Here is a 21,312-nt window from a genome sequence, read left to right on the forward strand (position 1 = left end):
TTTTCGAGTCACAATGAAATGACTTTTTCACCTCTTCATAACATGCAGCTGATTAGAGTAATTAGCTGCTTAATTAATTTATAGACATTTCCCTGGACTCTAGGAGACTGCAATTGTCAAGAATTGTGATTTTTCACCATTTTCTTACATTCCAAAGACCAAATAACTAACTTATTAATGGAGAAAATAGTTGGTAGCACAATGTATAATGAAAATAAATGTTAGCTGAAACCTGAAAAGCAGGGACTGAAATCAACTTTTTCTCTCATTGTCCAGCAACGTTTCCAAATACTTTCAACTGTCCCAGACTTCACAACCATTGTTGTGTCTGAATGCTAAATTGTTGCCATATGATATTCATCCAACTATCTTTCTTGTCTATTTACGAACAGCTCAGACAAATCCTATTGATTCTACCTTAAAGTGGAATGTGATCCACAGGTGATTACTGTAACAGTAAATTTCTGCCAAAAATTCTATGACTTTTGCAAAACTAAAAAGGATTAATCTTATGATTTTTCCAGGCACAGACATTGCTTTCTATCACTGTAGGAGCTCTGGACCTACGGTTAACTGTTTCACTGATCAAACAATTAAAAAAAATCCTTCCTTAAACTGTATGCCTGGTGGCTCAAGATACCAAGACTGTTAAATTTTGTTCTTTAAAACTATTTTTTTCATTTCTCTCAGGGTCATTGTTACTGATGGTAATAATAATAATAATAATAATAATAATAATAATAATAATAATGATAATAATAATAATAATAATAATAATAATAATAATAATAATAATAATTCTACAGTACCAAATATAGAGTAATAGTGTGAAAATGTCATATTTTCTGAGACAGTTATCATATCTTGAAAATCACATACCAGTGGCAGTTAGGTGCAGTACATTAGTGATCAGTGTGGGTGTCAAATATAATTATAATGGTATTCACAAGTTATGAATTATCTGTAGAAGTCTAGGGGTGTTGCGATATACTGGGATTAATGATAACCATGATATAAAAAATAATAATATAGAATATTAATATCATGTTTATAATAGACAAATGATAATACGAGAACCAGTAATACTACTACACTATAATACTACTTTTTGTATGCTTTAGTACATTTATGGTTACAGACTCTCTCCACCTCCTTATCCTCATATTTTGAGTGTAATTCATTTGCCAAAAAAGAGGCAAAACACATAATTATTTTATTTCAGCCATGATAAACGTGTGGTGATATTGTGTTTGCCCTAAAATAGACAAATTCTGACAAGGAGAAGTAACACTGGATAATTTATACAAGTCAAGACCCAGTAAAGTGAAATGTAAGACAGCATATTTACATTTCAGGCTTTATCAGCGAGTGCCTGCTGCATGGAGACTGAACTATGTTTAGCTTTCTGCTCTTGGCCTAAAGGTTTAGCGGGAAGGCCTCGAGCCAGAAGGAGAGGCTAATGCTCATTAGTGCTCCTCTCATTCATTAACGTGCAGCAGGTTACATTAGAGCCTGATCACAGATTATTTCTGCTTGTTTGCCACTTGACTTGATTAAGACTCACAACTGGATGTCACAAAAAACAGACGATTTGTGACTTCAGACATGCCTTGTTGTTGGAAAAAATCAAAATTCAGAAAAAGGTTCATTTTATTTTTATATGTTTTCTGTAATACATCGACCGTTCTGTGGCCAGTCGGAGGCTCTGATTCAGTCAGTAACTTTCTTTTTGATTAAATTCAGAGCAGCTGGTCAGAATGAATGACTGTTTAATTCTTGAAATCCTCTCTTCCTGAAGCTCTGACCATTCAAACACAAAGTGCAGTTTCCTGTCCTGGGAAACAACCCTCAGCTGATCTCATCAAGCGCATATAAAGTGATTATTCCAAACATGTTTTGATCCAAATGCCACTAGTTACTCACGACCTGCTGGCCTCCTGTTTCAGCTCAGCTCATTGAGGCCGAGTCCAACCAGGCCAGTCACAAACAAACCCAAACCCCGATTGACTGGCAGGAGTCCTGGGCTCTGCAGACTTTAATCCCCGCTCCACAAACCTGGAGGACGGAAGAACCCAGAGCTCAATGCTCGCTGCCACAATACCCGGTCAATCAAAGCAAAAGCATCAGGCTCTCTTGACTTTCAGGAAACTTTCATGTCAAACTGAAGTGTTAAATCATATGTAACCAAGATAGAAAATAATTTACAATCTGTGGTGGAGAGTACCTCACTGTTAAGCTGCCAACGTGATGAAAGAAGCTCCTCCTTGCCCTGCATGTGATATGATCACTCAGTGCTCCAAATATCTAAAAAAGAGTGCTGACCAGAATATTAAGGTGACTGCAGAGTCTACATGTCCTTGAGCAACATATTCAGTCTTTCCTGCTCTTTCTTTTGAAGTCATTCTGGTTAAGAGCATCAAAAATTCTGTTAAATATCAGAATCTGGACAAGAAAGCTGCTGCAATCAATATTTTTACATTAGAAGGAAGGATCAAATGAATACATATAATGTAGAAGTAGTGTCATTTTGGTTTTATAGCCCACAACTTCACTGTTTTGGATCAGTCTCGGCACTCTCATAGGTTTGTTTCCAGCAGCAGCAGACAAACGTTTTTAGCAAACTGTAGCTACACTACCAACCCAGCACCAACAGCAGACGGACAAAGTCAGACACTAGCCAGTGAAGAAAGTAAATATTTAGCAGCCAAAGGGACATATTTTTCTCTCAGTTAGTGGAGACCACACCAAAGCCAAAAGGAGAATGAATATTTAACTTAAATTCATCAGATGGAGACAAAAACAACTCCAAATGAATGCTGATGTTGCTCCATGTGTAAATATGCAACGTTTTGCTTAGAAATTCCCTGAATCAACATTTTAAGGTGATAATATGTGATCATGTTGTACTTAGAGCTTGTTTCCACTGCTCCCAAATAAAAAAAAGAAAATCACTTATTGCCTCAGGATTCTTCCAATGAAATGCTTCAAGCTTTCTGAAACAGAAAATCTGACAATCATGCCCACTTTATGCAATGATTGGCCAGGATTCTTTTTTCATTCTTCATGCAAAACAAATTAGGTTTTGTTGTGTACAAATGTACAGTGGGCCAGAGGTGCTGAACAAACTGCTTATCCAAAAAGCTTTGCAAATTCAAAAAACACAAGCATATTAACAGAAACATGAACACAAATGATGAACACAAGTGATGTAACTTTTGCATTCATGTTTTCTGTTGATGCACTTGAGTTTTTTGAATTTGCAAAGCTTTTTAGACATACAGATTGTTTGCTACCTCTGGGCAACTGTACAAATTAGTGAAACACCACTAAAGTTTTCAAGAAGACACTGACAGTGTCCTGTTATCCCCGTTTGCATCTTGTCCCTCTTAACAAAAGCGAGCCTTTTGCCCCACCTTCGAGCGAGGCCATTCGGAACAGTTACAAACATTTCTGCCTTTAGACCTGATCTGACAGCACTCGAAAGAAAACATGGTCCACGCTCCACGTTCTATGACCCATTTGTCCAACAGAACAAGAGTTAAGAATGAATGTGGACTTTCTCCAATCAGGTTTACCATCTCCACACTGTCAGCTATCAAAAAAAGCAAACGTAAAAAAGAACAATAAGAGGAAAGCATGTATATGTATAAAAATCAAGTGACGTGAAGTGACTAAATGCCTGAGAAAAATCGAAGAGCTGGATTTTCAAAACACTGTTTGCCCAGACCACATTACACTGCAAGGCTATGTCTATAAATGCATTCTTGCCTGTAAATGTATATGCATTAGTGGTAGGTGATATGACCTTAAAATAATATCACTCCTCCACAGCTGGCGCTGCACCACAGCACACCCCCTAATGTGCCTTTTTATGTATTGCAAAATATGAACAAAAAGGTGTTTACATTTATCAAGACTGAAGAGGTTCAATTTGTCACATACTTGTATAATATGTGCAGTGAAGCGCAGGATGGTTGCTCTTTTGACTGAACTATCAGACTGCTGTGCAATAAAGAACATTAAGAGTTAAAATGAGAATTAGATAAACAAAGGTAGAGGCTAAAAATGAACGATAAAATATCTAATATGGGTAGTAAGATTTTAAAGGGTAAGCAGGCCTGGTGTGAAGATGAGCTGATCATTTTCTCTGGCTATTTTGTGACTCAGGACAGGATTTGGTGCAGCAGATTCAAATGTTTAAAGTGTTTGGTGTTGTTAAAAGTACCAAAATATTAATAAATAGTGATGAATATTTGAAATGCTTTCAGTTCTCATGTTTTGCAGTATTGACACTCCATTACCAGCTGCACTCTCACTCTCTCTTCTTTCTGACAGTGAGTCAAAACACACACACACACACACACACACACACACTGCTATTGGGTCCACATAGTCCCACCTCCTCTACATTCCTCAGTGCATGTTAAAGCCTTGTTATATTTATTTTTTACTAAAATTCTACCATTTAATGCCAAAATGTTGAGTCAGTTTTTTCCCCTTGTATTGAAAATGTTTCAAATTTCAATATTCTATTTATTGAGTGCACTTAACTTAAAATATTTTGAGCCATCTGTATGTAACATGCAGTTAGAAAAGAAAAAGTACATGTCACTACTATAAAGCCAACTGCACGATAAGATTTTGTACAGTATGCAGATCTGCAGGGTGGTGCAGAATACTGACAGAGGAGGAGACAACGCTGAGTACAGTACAGAGGTCAGAGGTCAGTATTCACCATCCTACTGGCCTGAAGAAACAAGCTACAGTACATCTGTGTGTCTCTGTGTTGTGGTTACGGAGGCGTTGTGCAGAAGCTGGAAGAGCATCTGAAAAATAATATCTGGAATAATATCATAAGAACATCCATACAGTACCTCTCTGTGTGGTGCAGTGGATATGTGCACACTTGTTTCGTGTGTGTGCACTTGTTGTAGTCATCTACAGTGTGTGTGCGTGTGTGTGTGTGTGTGTGTACACAGGTACTTGTGTGTCTTCCTGTTAGTACAGTAGCCTACAGTATGCTGTAGTTCATTACAGTAATTACTGGCTGCAGGATTGAGGGTCGGCGTGTGTTTCAGAGCCCGGGGCCTCGGGATTCTGCAGCTCTGCTACTATAGGAGCATGTGAACAGCCTTAAAGGAAGCTATTAATAGACAGATAATCACACAGGACACAGTAATCCCTCCACAGAGACACAGAGAGAGCACAGCTAACCGGCTTGGAGCAGGTCGAGAGAGTATGAGTGTGAATGTGGGAGAGGAACAGAGAGAGAGCGCGATTGTGCCGGCGTGTGCGCATGAAAGTGTGTGTGACTGTACTTAAAACGTGTGAGGGAATGTGTGTGTAGCCTAGAATAACCCAGAAACTACCTTTCATATGCATCAACAAGGAGGAACCCTGGAACGGAAATACTACTACACACTACTACACACTACCACACACACACACACACACATTTATTATTAACAAGGCTGCAAATGTAAATTTTTGCCTTTATTTGACAACCAGTGAAAACAGTAAGAAAAAAAAACCCACACAGGCCTCCCACCTGGGAATCAAACTGTAGACTTTGTGTTCATGTGATATGTACCCTAACTACAACAGCAATTTTCACATTTAATCAATGGATCATTTTATCTTTAAAAATGGTAGAAAAAAAGTGAAACATGTCCATCACACATCCCCAAATGTCTTCAAATTACTTATGTCTGACCAACAGTTGAAAACTAAACTGTAGCTTTTTTGAGAACGGCAACAAATCCTCCAATCCAAAACTTAACTTTGTGGTCATGTCTCAATGAGATTTTTGATGAATAATCATCAGCAATGTGGATAGAATGACTAAGTTTGTAAAGGCAAATAATACAACAGCTAGAACAGTCTGAAGAGTTCAGAAAATTACACCACTTTAATGAAATTTGGCCTTTAAAACCAGGAAAAGCAACACTTACACTGAATAACAATGGCGAAACTCCAACTCAATATCTAGTCTAATACCGTGATATCAATTTTATAATGATATGTTGCCCAGCACTACAGAGAGAGGAGGAAAAAGACATCACCAACTGTGCCAAGGTCAAGATTAGGGCTGTACAATTAATTGCAACTGAGGACAAGTGCAAAATCCAAATCACAATCTTATGAAAAGGAAACGTGTGAGAAAACAGCACTCTGATGCACTGTAGTGCTGCAGAGATGCCCTGGTTAACAAATCTTGTTGTCCAGATGAAAGATGAAACAAATGTCACGTGCATCATCACAATTTTAATAGCTGTTTATTTTTTCAGCAAAAATTTTAGTTTAATCATATCTCAATTTCAGTTAACTAACATATCATGCAGCCCCAGTCAAGATAGTGATCGCCTATTATAACCTATAAAGCCAAATAATTATTGAGGCAGCAACAAATAAATAGTGTAATGATCAATAGTTGTTTGTCATTTTGTCTACACAATGTAAGAAAATGGTTTTAAATAAAGATGGGCGAAGTCTGCACATTTGAGCGCCTTCATGTTCACCTAACATACTTATACAGTCTTCCCATTTTCCTTCATATAGCCTATGTTAAGGCTACTTCATTAAGGAGATCATCTGATTATAAAGAATATTATAAATACTAGTCATAGCAATATAATAGCAAAATATACTTGTAAACTAAAAAAAGTAAAGTTAGCCAACATTAGGGTAGGTGTGGAGCAGAAAAAAAAATCAAAAAGGTAAAAAAAAAAAAAACCCCAGCAAAATCAAACAAAATATAAATCTAGTACCTTGACTGTTGCCATATTAATTTTTTCTACCAAATCCCATGATTTCCTCGTGGCCTGGTAGCTGGAAACAACTGCCTTAAATGATTAATCGATTCTTAGGATTGCTGTTGAATGTTTTTCTATAATCGATCAAGAAGAAGTGTGAGGATACATATAGTGTTTGTATGCATCAATCAAACATCTGACCTTGAAAGTGTCAGTGCCAAAACATGCAAGCAAATGATATTTTTTTTGTGTGGTTTGTAAGAAGCTCAGTCTGGTGGTGGTGGAGGTTTAACACCTCTGCTACAGTTTACCTCAATGCAGCTAATGTTTCCTCTTCAGAAGCAATTAAAACACACATAAAGGACAACAGGACACGTTAAACAGTTAAACATTTAAAGAACTTTGTGTGTACATTCCTGACCAGGTTTGTCATGTGGATTCACTCTCAGCTCTGCAACCCAATGTCACCATAAAACACATAAAACACCTGATCTGGTGTTACTGCTGTTGCTCATGCTCAAACCAAGAACCAAGCATAAAAGCAGAAGGGGAATAAATATCAGCCGCAAGCAAAGTGCCGACTGTTGTCAAGGCAACCAGCTTCTTACGAATCACAAAAACTCTGTATGCCCCTGCTAAGGACAGGAAAGTAATTCCAAAGTGAAAGGACAAAACCAAGGGGGAAAAATAATCAATTAACCAGACCACAGTGAATAGAGAACATGCATGATTTACTAGAACAACTCCATTAAAACAAATCTGCTCACTTTCTTAAGCTACAACCTGATGCTCATGAATATTATTGTAAGTTAATGCAGGTTTAATTCATAACAAATCCAGATAATCTTTTTTAAATTCAGTCAAATGGACACACTGACCAGACCAATTTGTCCTAAGACTTCAACTGAAGCTCTTTCATGCTTCAAAGTACCCATATCATTGAGGGCATTTACTTTAACCATCCATCTTTATCCCCAAATCCATTTAGCCGGTACAAATGTGATCTTTTTTAATCCAGCAGCAGCCACTGTAGGCAGTGGATGAAATCAGAGTTGAAATGAGTGTTTGGCAGTTGCTGATCCACTCTGTCAGCCTCTCTGTGCATAAGCCAGCCATCATTTTCAGGATGATTATGGCTGCATCACAGCAGCGACAGCAGCCAGGACAAGGAGGCAGTGTGGCAAGTGAAGTGCAGTGTCCAACAGAAACTGTGTCACGTTTTTCTGCCTTTAAGCTGCATAAAAGCACTGGATACGTTGGCAGCTCTAAAATGAAGCAAAAGGTAACTTGGCAATGTTTAAGTGAATATTAACGATTGCTGGTTATTGTTGGTTTGGATATTTAAGAAACTGGAAGGGGAATCTGTCCCATCCAATCAGTATGTTGTTCACACACAACAATTGCTGCCTACATCTCATACTTTTTTCAGCAGTTTAAACTGGTCTGGTGTTGTGCTCATTAACAGCTATTTGAACAGTTGGAGAAATACATCATTTATTTCCCTGTCATAGAGCAAGAAAAGTTAGGGATGCATGATAAATATTAGGGCTGATAAACCATCGGCCAATAATGGGAAATTGACATTATTATTTATTATTCCAAAAATGCAAATATAGCCAATAAATATAGGCTAATGTGTTATCTGATTGACAGATTATGTTGAAGCTTTTAATCTGAATTCTTTGGCAAGATACTTCATCTTTGCTTACTACATCACAGCCTTTCTTACTCTCAGGTGTGCAGCAGAAACTACATCAGTGGCTCCCAAACTGGAGGGTGGGCTCACCTGGGGAAGCGTGGATGACCAGGGGAGAAATACAGAGTGAAACAAAGATGAATGAATATGATCTGTGTAGGGGAAATACACAAACAAAAGTTTGCGGATGCTATCATGCTAACTTTTATTTCACTAAAATTCATGTTTTGTATTATTTATCAGTTGCTTCCCCGATTACGGATGATGCCTGACAAAAACTTTTTCTTTTTTTTTTAAATACAAAAATGGGAAATTATCCGTCATCTTGTCAGAAAATCAAATTGATCAGAGATGATAAAGAATAAACTTTGGCACAGTTGCAGGATGGAGGGTAGAACCAGCCTAAAAAGAATACGCTAAGCAATGGTTGGATTTTGGGATTTCTGGTGTCGGGGGGCAGCCACACCAGCAAAACGTACCACGAATGAGACGTGAACAAAGGCCGAGACAAACTCTCTCTTTCTCGCTGTCTCTCTCTCGCTGTCTCTCTCTCTCTGTCTCTCTCTCTCTGTCTCTCTCTCTCTGTCTCTCTCTCTGTCTCTCTCTCTCTGTCAGAGTGAGGGATGTCGGAAGTGTGAATTAGTTTAAGGTTACATAACATCCTCACATTGGAATGCCAGACAGGAGTCCTTCATGTACACACAGGCACACACGCACGCACGCACGCACGCACGCACGCACGCACGCACGCACGCACGCACGCACGCACACACACACACACACACACAGTGTTTACAAATGCAAAAGAAATGTTAACACAAAGTTTAGATGTTACAGTAAAACCTGCTGATGAATAATTGAATAAATGTCAGGTGAATGTATATGTAGATGTAATAAATGATTTAATAAAATGTGAGCTGATTTATGATTTAATCATTTCCATGGTATTTTACCCATTTTATTTGTCTTAATAATTTTGTAGAAAAGAGACATTCTATAATTGAAATGTCCACTCTAACCACATCAGGGTGGTTTGGGATCTTGGAGAAAAAATTTAAGAGCACTGTCTTAAGCCACAAAGAGTATATCCAATAGAAGTTTTGTTGACTTCAGTTACTAAAAGCTGGGATATCAATCAATATCACTATGTTCTCATATCAAAATATATTTTTTTAATTTCTTGTACAAATTAATGATTTAAAGCACGTCTTTAATTAAAAACAAACTGAGTTAAGTTTTTCTCTTGTGCATATGTTGAGTTTTGTCTTGATGGAAAACTGTGGAATATCATCATTATTATTTCATGTGCATGCATTTGCTGTGTCATGGTACATAACAATACTGAAGAAATACTGTATTTTTACAGACAAAATAATTATATATGCAAATGCTGTGATACTGATGTGGTCCATAATCAGTCAGTCACAGTTCTGAGGTACTTCCCAACTTAACTTTTCATTTGTCCAAAGCCTTGGCAAACTATACATATCAACCCAAACTTTCATCAGGCATCAGACTAAATCTTCATGATTGAAGTGTGGATGAGAAACGTCCGTTTGTATATAAAAACCTGCAGAATGGTGCAGATTTTGTAGTGACTTGTGTTCTGGGAAATGAGACTGACTGCTGACACCAGGTCCCGAGAAACTATAAAAGCATCACTACTTCTTGTGAGCAAACTGATTTCATATCAACACAACTATTCTGAGATAGTTTATGAGTGCGGCCCTGGCCTGTGGAAACACTGATGCTCTGCTCTGGCTTCAGCCTCACCCTGCTTCACTCCTTCCTGCTCTGCTCTGTTCTGTTTCTCAGCTCTGGAAGAGACTCTCATCTGGGCTCCCTTGGCAGAGGAAGAGAGAAGTCGCTGCTGCTTAATTAATGGTGGAAAAAAGCTTAACGACTCGCAGCACGAGAGAGAGAGAGCAGTCGGATGGCTCACCACAGGAACTCCTTTAAGTTGGGCTAATTACATAACAGAATCAACCTATTGAACACAGGGTTAGGATGTAGCAGCTTGCATATGCATGCATCAATTTTCAAGGAGTAGCGTGTAAAATCTGTTGATTTAATGTTGTTTAGTATCCTTAACATGATCTCTAGAGGGAAGCTTTTGCAGATTATGTCAGCTGCTGATTATTTTAGTTGCCAAACACTATTTAGCAGTGTTCAAGGAGACTACGAGGGGCACACAGCAAAGAACAGTCATCCAAATCAAGTGCAGACCTGCTCCAAAACTGCATAAACTGTAACAGTGAAAAAAAAGTCTAACACACACAAAAAAAAACATGTTTTTAACACCTTTAACTGTGCATTGACGTGGACAACTTCAGTGTCTCTCAGAGACTGGAGCGACTCAGTTTTAAAGCCAGAGCAACAATATTGGTATCATATGACACTACAAGACCTAAGGCATTCATTGGTACCACCCTCATTTTATAAAATGACCTTTTGTGACGTCTGGGGTAATCACAGCCTCATGAAACTTCACAACCACAAAGTGAAGACTTGGAGTGGAGGATGTATGGCTTTCCTAGGTAAACTGAAAATAAGGGGGCCTCTGGGCAATTATCAACACAGACGTGCTCCCCAGTTTTCTATACTAAATGACAGCATGGATTTTTCCATGGTGTTCCTCAAGATCTTTGGAGGGATTTTTTGCTATTTCTATCAATTCTCGGATGGTCAGACATGGTTAAAATTTTGCACCAATTCTTTGTACTAAATGGTATCAACCCAAAAACTGCTGCAACAACATATGATACAAGATAAAGCATCACGGGAATGGCCATCATGTATTTCTACCATAATGTCCCAAGCCCTTATACACACACACACTTATACCACAAGCCCTGTTTATTACAGATTTATGACCAGAAAAACTGACAGAGTGCTGAGCTGCAGCAAAAAGTGATCTTCCTTTCAGCTGATGTAGAGCGCTTCTATGTGTACTGTTGACCTGCCATCTTTCCCTAAAGATCCCCACAGAGAATAAAAGAAAGAGCCAACATGGATCCTACAACTGAACCAAACTGTCCACTGTCACTGCTGCAAGGAAATCGATTAAAAACACGCTACAATTACTGACAGGACAGTGTAGCTTTTGGGGTTTGGGGCTTAAGTCAAGAGGCTGTAAAGCTAACTGACAAAAGGAGTTTAAATCTCACAGACAATGACTCAGCTGGACGCTGTGGCCAAAGCTCCCATTCTCAAGAACACAAGCTGTGGCCTTCTTCACTTCACAAACTCCATATACTGTAAACTGTGGTGCCAACTGCTGCTGCCAGCGGCGGTTTGGGAAGGCAGCCAGCCATTACTTTTATTAAAAAATGTGAAATCTACATCGATAAAATGTAACAGAGCTGATATGTAGAGAAAATGGCTTTCAGAAAGGTTACAGTCTAAATATTTACCGTTATTACAGTTTTGCAAAAGAAAATGGCATGAATTGTCTTTGGCAATGAATGCTTGAACAACTGCAAAACAAAACAATGCAGCAGTCAGTAGCCATCATATTATAAAATAAAATAATTAACTATGTAATATCATGAGATGTGTTGTCACAGTCCCATATGGAACTGAGAATTGTTTTCATTGCGATAGTGATAATCAATATATTGTTACATCCCTATAAACCAATACTTGAAAACGCTAACAATCAATACATCATTAATAATTAATAAGATACACAATGCATGTTTTTTTCTCTTTTTACCTCATTTTAAATTGAATCATAAATTAAAAATACAATATTTGTTAAATATAGGTGTTCTAGACTGTCAAAAACACGACAGATTTCAGGTAATGGTTTCCACTGAGTATTATTATTATTTCATTATTTGAGAGAACCCCCAACATTTGCACACTGGATTTAAGAATATAACAGATTCTATGGTCGCCTTTCTTGTTTATTATATGAAAAAGAAAGCTTCCCTAGTGTGCTTCACTATTCTTAGGTTGGACTGTTCTGCAAGCAGCACTGCAGAGATTTTAGTGGAAACACAAGTCTAGGAAGGTGTAAGATGACCAGGCGACACACTCTTTAAGAACAGTCCACACACACACTGAGTTTAAAGGGGAAAGCCCCTTGTCACTAAAAGCAGTGAGTGTGTGTGACCGGGCGAGTGGGCTTGAGTTACTGCAGGACAGAGACTGAGCAGCTCCAACAGATGGGACTCAGTGACGGGACCCCTCCGCCTGAAGGTCAGCTCATAGGATGTTATGTACCGACTATGAGGATGTTATGTATGTACACACACTCACAGGGTTCTCCACCACCGCACACAGCCGTCATAAAGGTATAAACAGCTGAGGTTAAGGTGCACCGCAGATTAGCAGAACAATCAGGCAGACATGCAGAGCTATTGATGGAGGAATGTCAAGGCACCATGGGTGTGACCTTTGCTCTCCTCGCTGCTGGTGGCTTCTAATTAACTTTATTTACTCAGAGAAAGTTGCTGCTTTTCAGCCGCACCCTGGTTCACCTGCCAACCAGTCATCTATTGTTAGTCACTGGATAGTTATTGAGGAAATTATTTGACACTTTGTCGTCTTTAACAGCAGCTTCCTTAGTGACTGATTTGTGACTCTAAATGAGATCAGCTGATAAACCCATAAAATTAAAGCAATGATTAACACATAATAAACCGTTTGTTCCCCCACTGGGGAGTGAACGTGTCTGCCCTCTGCTGCTACAGCAAAAGTTAAAAGCCAAAAAAAGACAACATAATTAAGTTCCTCACAAACTGTTATCAACAATATGCAAAACACTTCAGTCACGAGTTAAGTCTCACTTGCACGACACAAATGTCTTAGTTAAAGTTAATGCAGGAAAAAAGGAAATAAAAAAATGAAGGATGTCATTTAGTTATTCATTTTTTTAGTTATGTCAACTGCCGGAAGCTGAACTTTACCACAGATACGCACAATAAATATCTTAGCGGATAAATTAACAGCCAATAATGGGAAATGTATATTATTATTTATTATAGCAATAACGAAATTATAAACAATTAACAGTGGCCTTTAAAGGATGTGATTTGATGGATTGTCAGAGAATTTAATTGTAATTCTTGGGCAAAATGTTCTATAAAAAGCATGGTGAAGTTTTCTGATGTATTTTAGCAGAGAAAAATACATGAATATTTGAAGAGTCAGAACTAGAGCCAGACTGATCAATCACTTGGTCGATATCATCAGTCTGTTGGTGTTGGTTTTGGTTTTGATTTGGTCAGGTCAGAGTTATGGAATATTAAAGTCAACTCAAATCAACCATACCTTTCTAACTATGTAATTTAGGGTCTCATGTACATAATGGTAAGCACTGAAAAAGTATAAGAAACCAGTTTTAATTAAATTTTCAAAATACAGTTATTCACTTTCCTGATATTGGGTTTTAATTGGGCATGCTTGTGCTCGGACATTTATTATTGTGTTGTTCTACTCAAACGGGTGCAACACAATTTCTCTGCTCCCGCTTAATCTGCAATTCTGAGTCTGAGCCAACTCAACAACGGGGAGCTGTAGCTGCTATATCTCTACAGGCTTCTTTGACATTAACAGTAATTTTACCTTTCAAAAATTAATATCAGTTTATGTGTAGCTATAGTTAGAACATTTTCACTTTTGCCATCAGACAGCCCTTTCCGACGGCGAAATCTTGCTGCCGTCTTTGGTAGTTTTATGGAGCTCATGGAGTCCCTGAAGTGGCACTGCAAAATAAATTTAAACTTTCTGCCAAACTTTTCTTCTGTGGCAACAAACGTTAGCAAGCTAACCTTGGAGATACACAGGATGTTGATGTACAGCAAAGTGCCCTGAAGTGCTGCCGCCTTGCAATGGACGCCCATGTTAATCAGTTAGACTTTACACACAGAGGGTGCCACAGAGCTCATAATCTGAATTGACGGTTTCAGTGTCTGTTCTATTTTTTCCGTGCTCCATGAGCAAATCTGTCACGAAAACACAAAGGTAACCCACTATAAATGTTAAATTAAATGTGATATAAATTATCTGATTCTGATAAATGATGAAATATGCCTCCCATGTTTTCCAAGTCTTCCAACTTATTAAAATCAACCCACTCACTACATTTACCAGGAATACTATCAGTGCTGTGTTTTTTCAAATTATGTACTTTAAATATTTTTCAGTTTTGTCTACACAGAAGAAAGAGACAGACAGGAGAGAAGCCTCCACTTACAGATCATCACACAAGCCAATGGTCCACTGTTTATCCAGGGACAAATAAAAAGCTGAAAATTCAGGAGGTCATTATAAAGATCAGTTCTACACATTGTTAGAAAACAGCAGAGGAACCTAATCGCAGGTTGACCTGCATGGAGAAATGTCAGCCAGGCTGCTGCTCACTCCAGCATTGACATGATGGAGCGCATTCGCCTCCCTGCGTGTCTCCAGGGTAAAAAGTCACCCATACAAGCACCTCTGTCAAACCAGAAACTGCATGTCATGTTTCTTGTTGAGCCGAACGGTTTCCCAGCAGTCACTGCAGTTGCTACTGGGCCTATAAGCCACTGGGGCTAAACATTACATAAAGGATTACAGTGAGGAGAGATGATAAACGCTGACTGTCATAACATCTGTTCTGTTTGGTCGTTGAAAAAAAAAAAAAACCCTAACAGGAAGACAGACGTGACCCAGCAACATGTCATCAGCTGTGCATGGATGCAAATCTCTACAGGAAGCTGCCACACATTCATGATACACTGTGTTGACATTCACATGCATGTACACATGTACACACATATGGTTGTCACAGTTGAGCAGCATCCAATGCCAAAGATACACAGCTCAATACAAAGGTTAATTTAACTGTGATGTGTGATGGTAGAGCCTGCTGTTATATCTACATCTGTCAAATTCACCTTTTTGTTTTTATGGATATAATTTCACTTTCATAAATCTAAAAGAAAACATACCCCTTGTTTTTCTGTCTTACTATTATGCATACAGAAAAGTCGGACATCTGGACATTCAAAGTGTGATTTTATGAGGAAAACACTGTTCAGCACCAAAGAACAAAGATGAGCCCCTATCAATGTGAAAGGAGTTGTGATCTCCTCAATTTCAAAACTAAATCTGAAACTTTTTCAAACTGTGTACTCAAGAGTTCATGATTTTTCAGCAAGCTGCACAGTTCCATTATAATGTCACTTTAAGGATGTAAACATGCAGGCTGGAACAGATAAATTAAGGAGGAAATGAATGAGAGCAAAGTGGACTGCACTTGTCAGAGCAAAACAGCTGTAACCATGGCAACAGAGTCAAACACATACTGAACTTGATCACAGTGCACCAAATCTGGTGCTGGTAGTGCAATGCAGAGCTCTTTGGCTGCAAGTGACTTTATTTTTGTTCACATTAAATATTACACAATACCATAAAATAGAAAACTGTGTCCAAGGCAACTCCTTAAAACTGCTTGTTATGTCCAACAAAGAGGTCAAGGCCCAAATCTACTCCGGCTCCAATAATATGGATGTTTTGTTTGATAAATAACTTGAAATGAGTGTAAGTCACTGTTGATGCCATCATGGCCAAAAATGACAATTAGCCTAAAGTAAAGAACAACATACAGTCACTAAAAAAGTCCAATGACATCACGTCCAAGTCCAAGATGATGGTGAAAAAAAAAAAGTCTTGTTTTATCCACAACCCAAGTATATTCCATTTACTGTCACAAAGAACTAAAGAAATCAGAAAATATTCACATTTGAGAAGCTGAAATCAGAAAATGAAATCTATTTTTAAAAAAATCTAAATGATAGTTAGTAGTTCAAAATAGTTGCCAATTAATTTATCAGTTGACAACTAATCAATTAATCGACTAATAGCTGTAATCCAAGTATGTGTTGCGACACAATCTGATGTTATTTCCTGGTTTGAAACTGTACTGTAATCAATTTACTTGTTGACCAGTATTATACATGCAGTACACGTATGTATTGCACATACACGTGTCAGCCTAGTATAGGTAGCAGGACAGTATTTGTGCAATGGAAAAACTCCAACATATAAATATATATTCATGACCCCGATACAAACTACCCGAGGCCCTACAGTATCTCCATGTTCTCAGGTCTCATATAAACGTTCCTGCAAGGCGCCAGGTTGCTGTCAATCATTAACACATGCAGTCGTTCCGGGTAAACTTTGCTCCCTGCTACTGTAGCCAGCAGCACGGCAGATGGCAGACCTGCAGAGGCCCAAGTCACTTTCACTCCGGTGTTTAGGCTACACCGTGCCACAGGTACTAAACGTCTGAATTATATATCTCACTGAGGCAAACTACAAGACTCCTGCAAGCTCCTAATGAGAGCAAACACTCCAGGAAGCAGAGCAGAGATTCATCAGTGATGTGCAACGAAATCACAAAGATCTTTGTCTTATTCTTATTAGGCTACTTATGAGCTCATCAGACAATCAATGCAGTTTGAAGACTGAGTTTGTCTGTATTTCTTCTGAGCTACACATTAAAATACTCTGCCTGAAAGGATGGCTTCCAATTTTTTGAGCTTAAATCAAAATGTCAAACTGAATCATGACCTTAAAATTTAATCAGATCGTGGATTTGGAGAATCTTGACACCCCTATGGTATTTGTACAGATGAAATGTTGAAATCTGTTTCCCCATCAATGTGTGTTCCCCCTTACATTGTTTTGCTATGCCTAACCATAACCTACCCCTCAACTGCTGAGAGGGAAATCACCATCTGCAGATGAGCACTCCTCGACTTAACACTGGATTGCTTCCTGTTTCCTCAGAATCAGAATCTCACTGGGTGAAGAAATGATCAGCATCACTTTGGAAATAAGAGAGAAGAAATGTAATATTCATTGAGAAGGTATATTAAAATTGTCACAAATTTTATATTGAACTTGGGAACAGTGATAAGCTATTGTTGACAGTTTGCACAGACAGGGGCTGGAGTCTGGGTTAGAAGAGAGCATTCAGAGAAAAGGCTTGAATTTGTTCATTAATCTAGCCTGTGATGGAGACATCAACTTGCCCAGTGAGAGACAGACACTTGCAAAGTGAACGTGAACACAGATGGTGTCATTCTATAGCCATTACACTGTGCAATCAATGCTTACTATAATGATAAGTTAAAGCAAAAGAGTTGGCTTTTTCCACTTTAAGAGTGCCTTGGGGCATTTTAAATCTCGGTAACTCTTAACCAAAAAGCAGCTCCAATAAACGCCCTGACACAACAGCAGCACTCTGTCCTTCTCTTCTTTGAATCAGTGATGTCTAGATTTTCCTTTTTGTTGCTGGAGTCTGGTGTTAACACTCCTCAGGGTTATGGGTTACATCCCCTGTACAGTCCAACGAGTAAACATAAATAAAACCCTTCCAGTGTAAAGGTTCATGTGCATGTGTATTCCAGCTGTACATGCTAATGATAACTTGCTGTGTTGGTGGATAAAGACCTCCACCAGAAGACATTTTAAAATAGTTGCTAATTATGCACCAGTCTAATAAGACAACTCGATGTATTTTTGTAGAGTTTTATCTATTTTGCACTACATCAGCACTCTGCAGTGACTAGTAACTGAAGTGATACTTTAAAATGCCATTTGATGCCGATCACCTGTTTGCTTACAATCAAGGGCTGCATGCTCAGCAGGGATTGTACAAAAAGGGAGGAGTGTCGAATGAAATTAGTGTCAAGAGCTATGCTGAACTTATTCTGTCACAGAGTTAAAAGGATTGTTTGATTAAGCAACTGAAAGAAAATGAACACTCAATAACAACTTTCACAATTTAGCTGGTTGCTGCTCCTCAAAAGTGAATATTTTCCTGTCTTCTATGACAGTAATTTGAATTAGGGATGTTCCTGGTGACTAATTTCCCTGTTGATGAAACGCAAAATTGAATTTAGACTAGTCGACTAGTCTAACACTAAGAAAACACTCAGAAAGCAGTTAAAACTGAGCAGAATTTATTAATTTATAATGTTAAACACTGTGCCAAAAAGTACTGTGTGTATTAAGAGCCATTTGAAGCTGAATCCTTCTTTAAATGCTGCAGAAATGCACGCTACTTTGCACTATGCAATACAGGTAAAGGACCCAGAGCTAACGTTAGCTGCCAGCCTGCCACACAGTGAGGCTAACGTTAGCAGTGCTAGCAGCAGCAGCAGCAGCAGCTGCTCCACTTGTAGGTTTATGTCTGTCTGTGCTTAATGTGGTCACATGTTTCTCCAGTCAAGTGAATATATATCAGATTATTCTGTCACAGTCTACATCGAATACTAGTCTTCACTGACTAGTATTTCTGGTGCTGACAAGCGAGGGTGGGGACGTTTAATCATATAGTCGACTAATCGCACACATCCCTAATTTCAATACCTTTGGATTTTGGATTTCTGGTCAGACAAAGCAAGCAAGTTTAAGATGTCAGCTTGGGAAACAGACAAAATACTGACAGATCAATAGGGAAAAAAAGGAATCTCTTCTAGTTCTTTAATTTGTCTGAATAGCAGTTGACCCCCACAAGATACACATTAAATGACATGATAAAAAAACCTACAAAATTGGAGGGACTGAAACTTCTAGCATTTTCATTCATAAAATTGCTTAAAATGCTGATCAGCTATTGACAGACTTGTCATTTTAATAGTTTTTCAGCACTGATGTTAACATTTTTCCAATAATGAACATCCATGATTATAATAAATACTGAAGCGGCAAATATTTTCTCTCACTCTGCCACATTTTCTATCATTTTAATGTTCTATTTTGCTTAAATTCTGAGACACTAGTATCCACACTGGCAGTGTAGCGTTGTTTGGCACCAGGCTGTACAGACCCTCACATAACTGACAGGTCACAGGTTTGAGCCCCCTGACAGCTGATGTGTCATGTCAAAAGTTTCCTTGAGTAAGACGCTGTTCTGAGAGCATCAGCACAAAGTCTGAAACGTAAAAAGCAGCTCTCTGAGGCGGCAGCAGGAATGATCATCTGGGACGGTTCACACAAAGACGGCGTTCACGAGTCCAGGTGAGAGCGCCGGCTCGCTCACAGGACTCACATAGCAGGAATTCCATCACACGAGCTCCAGTGAATCAAACTCAACACAACACAGGAGGTACCTGTCAGTCACATCGGCTCAATCATCTCCTCCTGCTGCAGCTTTTTAAACACAAGAGCCAAAACACACACTGATCAACATGTGAGAAGATGTGTCTCCATCAGTACAAGCTCATTTGTTGGGTTTGTTCAGATTTTATTGATTGCAGCTGAACCCCAATAACTACCATCATGTTTAAAAAAAAAAAAAGTGCCAAAATTAAAAGCACTTGTTTTGGCATACTAAAGAGAAAAGAATAAGCATGTTTTATAGACATTATTAACTTTATTTTATTGACTTGTATAAGGTATTTATGTGGTCTATTTTATTTATCAATTGCTTTATTATTAACATTGTTTTCTTTTCAACCCTGCTATCGATTTTTATTTGTTTTTATTTTGTTTTGTCCCTTTAATCTAGTTATTAGTCTAGTTTTTATTTGATTCAATTTTATTATTCTAGCTTTTAAATATACTATTTCTCAGAGCCTGAAGTGAAGTCTTAAGATTGTGTTCCTTGTCCAAGCAAAAATCCACTCTTCATTAACTGTCAAAAATGACCAAAAAAAGCAGCAAATTTGCACTTTTAAGAGGCTGGGAGCAGCAAATGTTTGACAGTTTTTTGGAAAAATTAAATGATTAATGGATTATCAAAAAATGACGGTTAATCAATTACCAAAACAGTTGGAATTTAATTTGCTTTTGATCGACTACTCAATTAATGGACCTATGTCTGCAGCTCTACCCCATCTAGTAAACCCCAAACTCGTGTATAAGCATGTGCTTAACAACAAAGGAGATGGAAGCTCAGCAAGCCCAAACTTCACTTGAAAGAATATCAAAGCACGATCGCAAGTTTCTTACTGAATTTCTGGTTCTTCTTTGCAACAGGTTCCAATGCAGAACAGGTCTGATACCCCACCACAGACCGGATCCACCTTCGAAGAATGTCAACACAAGCTCGAATACAAAGCAGCACATTCTTCCACATGGACTCATAAAGATAAAATGTACTCAATCCACCAGTGAACTTTCCATCGTCCTCTCAGCCAGTGAAAACACGCGTCTTCTGTTACCATTCCCGGTCCATTTTAAGTCTACCTTTCCATCTGCCTCACACACGCATGACAGGCTGTGCCGGCTGGTAGCAGCAACAGGCTGTGACAGCAGAGGCTAACTTTAACACTCAGTGCTCCTATGCTAGCTGGTAAGCAACACCCCCCCTCCCCACACACACACACACACATACACATTCATGAATACTGTCACTCACTTAATCAGGTCTCCACTCCCTGTTCAGCACCAACAGTAGAAAACAACAGTCATGAACGTTGTCGTGGGAGCTGGTTTGAGCCAAACATGTGGACAACAGAAGTTTAGCTGACCCACGCTCCTCTTGTGGCTTGTTTGTAGCGAGTGGGGCTGGAAAAATGTAAAGAGACACCTCGTGGATCGGGTTTCTCCTGGGGGGGGGGGGACGTGGAAGACGAGGCAGCGTGTCGGTGGGCTTCATTGGCCGGACCAGAGGAAGCCGCAGAGAGAGAGAGACAGGGGCGGGCTGCGCAGCATTGTACATCTCAGTCTATTTTTTGCTCGACTCTTTTTTTGAAAGCACGCTGGCCAGAGAGGTCAGAGACCCGTCGGTCCTCCTACAACGAGGTGGACGTGAGCCTGAGAGGGACCCGATTCAGGTTGAAAAATGCCAACAACACACTCAGCCACATGAGGATTTGGCCCACATTAGCCTGGGCTGCTCCTGAAATCAGATACGAG

At 38.8% G+C, this 21,312-nt stretch overlaps 1 protein-coding gene across 8 annotated transcripts in view; it reads right to left on the reverse strand.

Annotated features, from left to right (window-relative positions):
* ppp2r5eb (protein phosphatase 2, regulatory subunit B', epsilon isoform b) overlaps positions 1-21,312 on the reverse strand; it is a 77,006-nt gene that overhangs the window by 23,629 nt on the left and 32,065 nt on the right. The window contains exon 1 of one of the 8 annotated variants that reach the window (XM_084743295.1): positions 20,813-20,954. The exons of 6 other annotated variants lie outside the window; for them this stretch is intronic. Coding sequence is in view for 1 of the 2 variants with exons in the window: in XM_084743294.1 (XP_084599420.1) it covers positions 20,404-20,530 (127 nt within the window). In the remaining variant the exon portion in view is untranslated. Of the gene's footprint in view, positions 1-20,403; positions 20,671-20,812; positions 20,955-21,312 lie in introns of those variants that run through there. One more of the 8 variants, XM_084743294.1, reaches the window with a different exon arrangement.

This window comes from Lutjanus erythropterus, chromosome 18 (genome assembly GCF_056507025.1).
Source record: "Lutjanus erythropterus isolate fLutEry1 chromosome 18, fLutEry1.hap2, whole genome shotgun sequence".
In the NCBI taxonomy this organism is placed as follows: Eukaryota; Metazoa; Chordata; class Actinopteri; order Lutjaniformes; family Lutjanidae; genus Lutjanus; species Lutjanus erythropterus.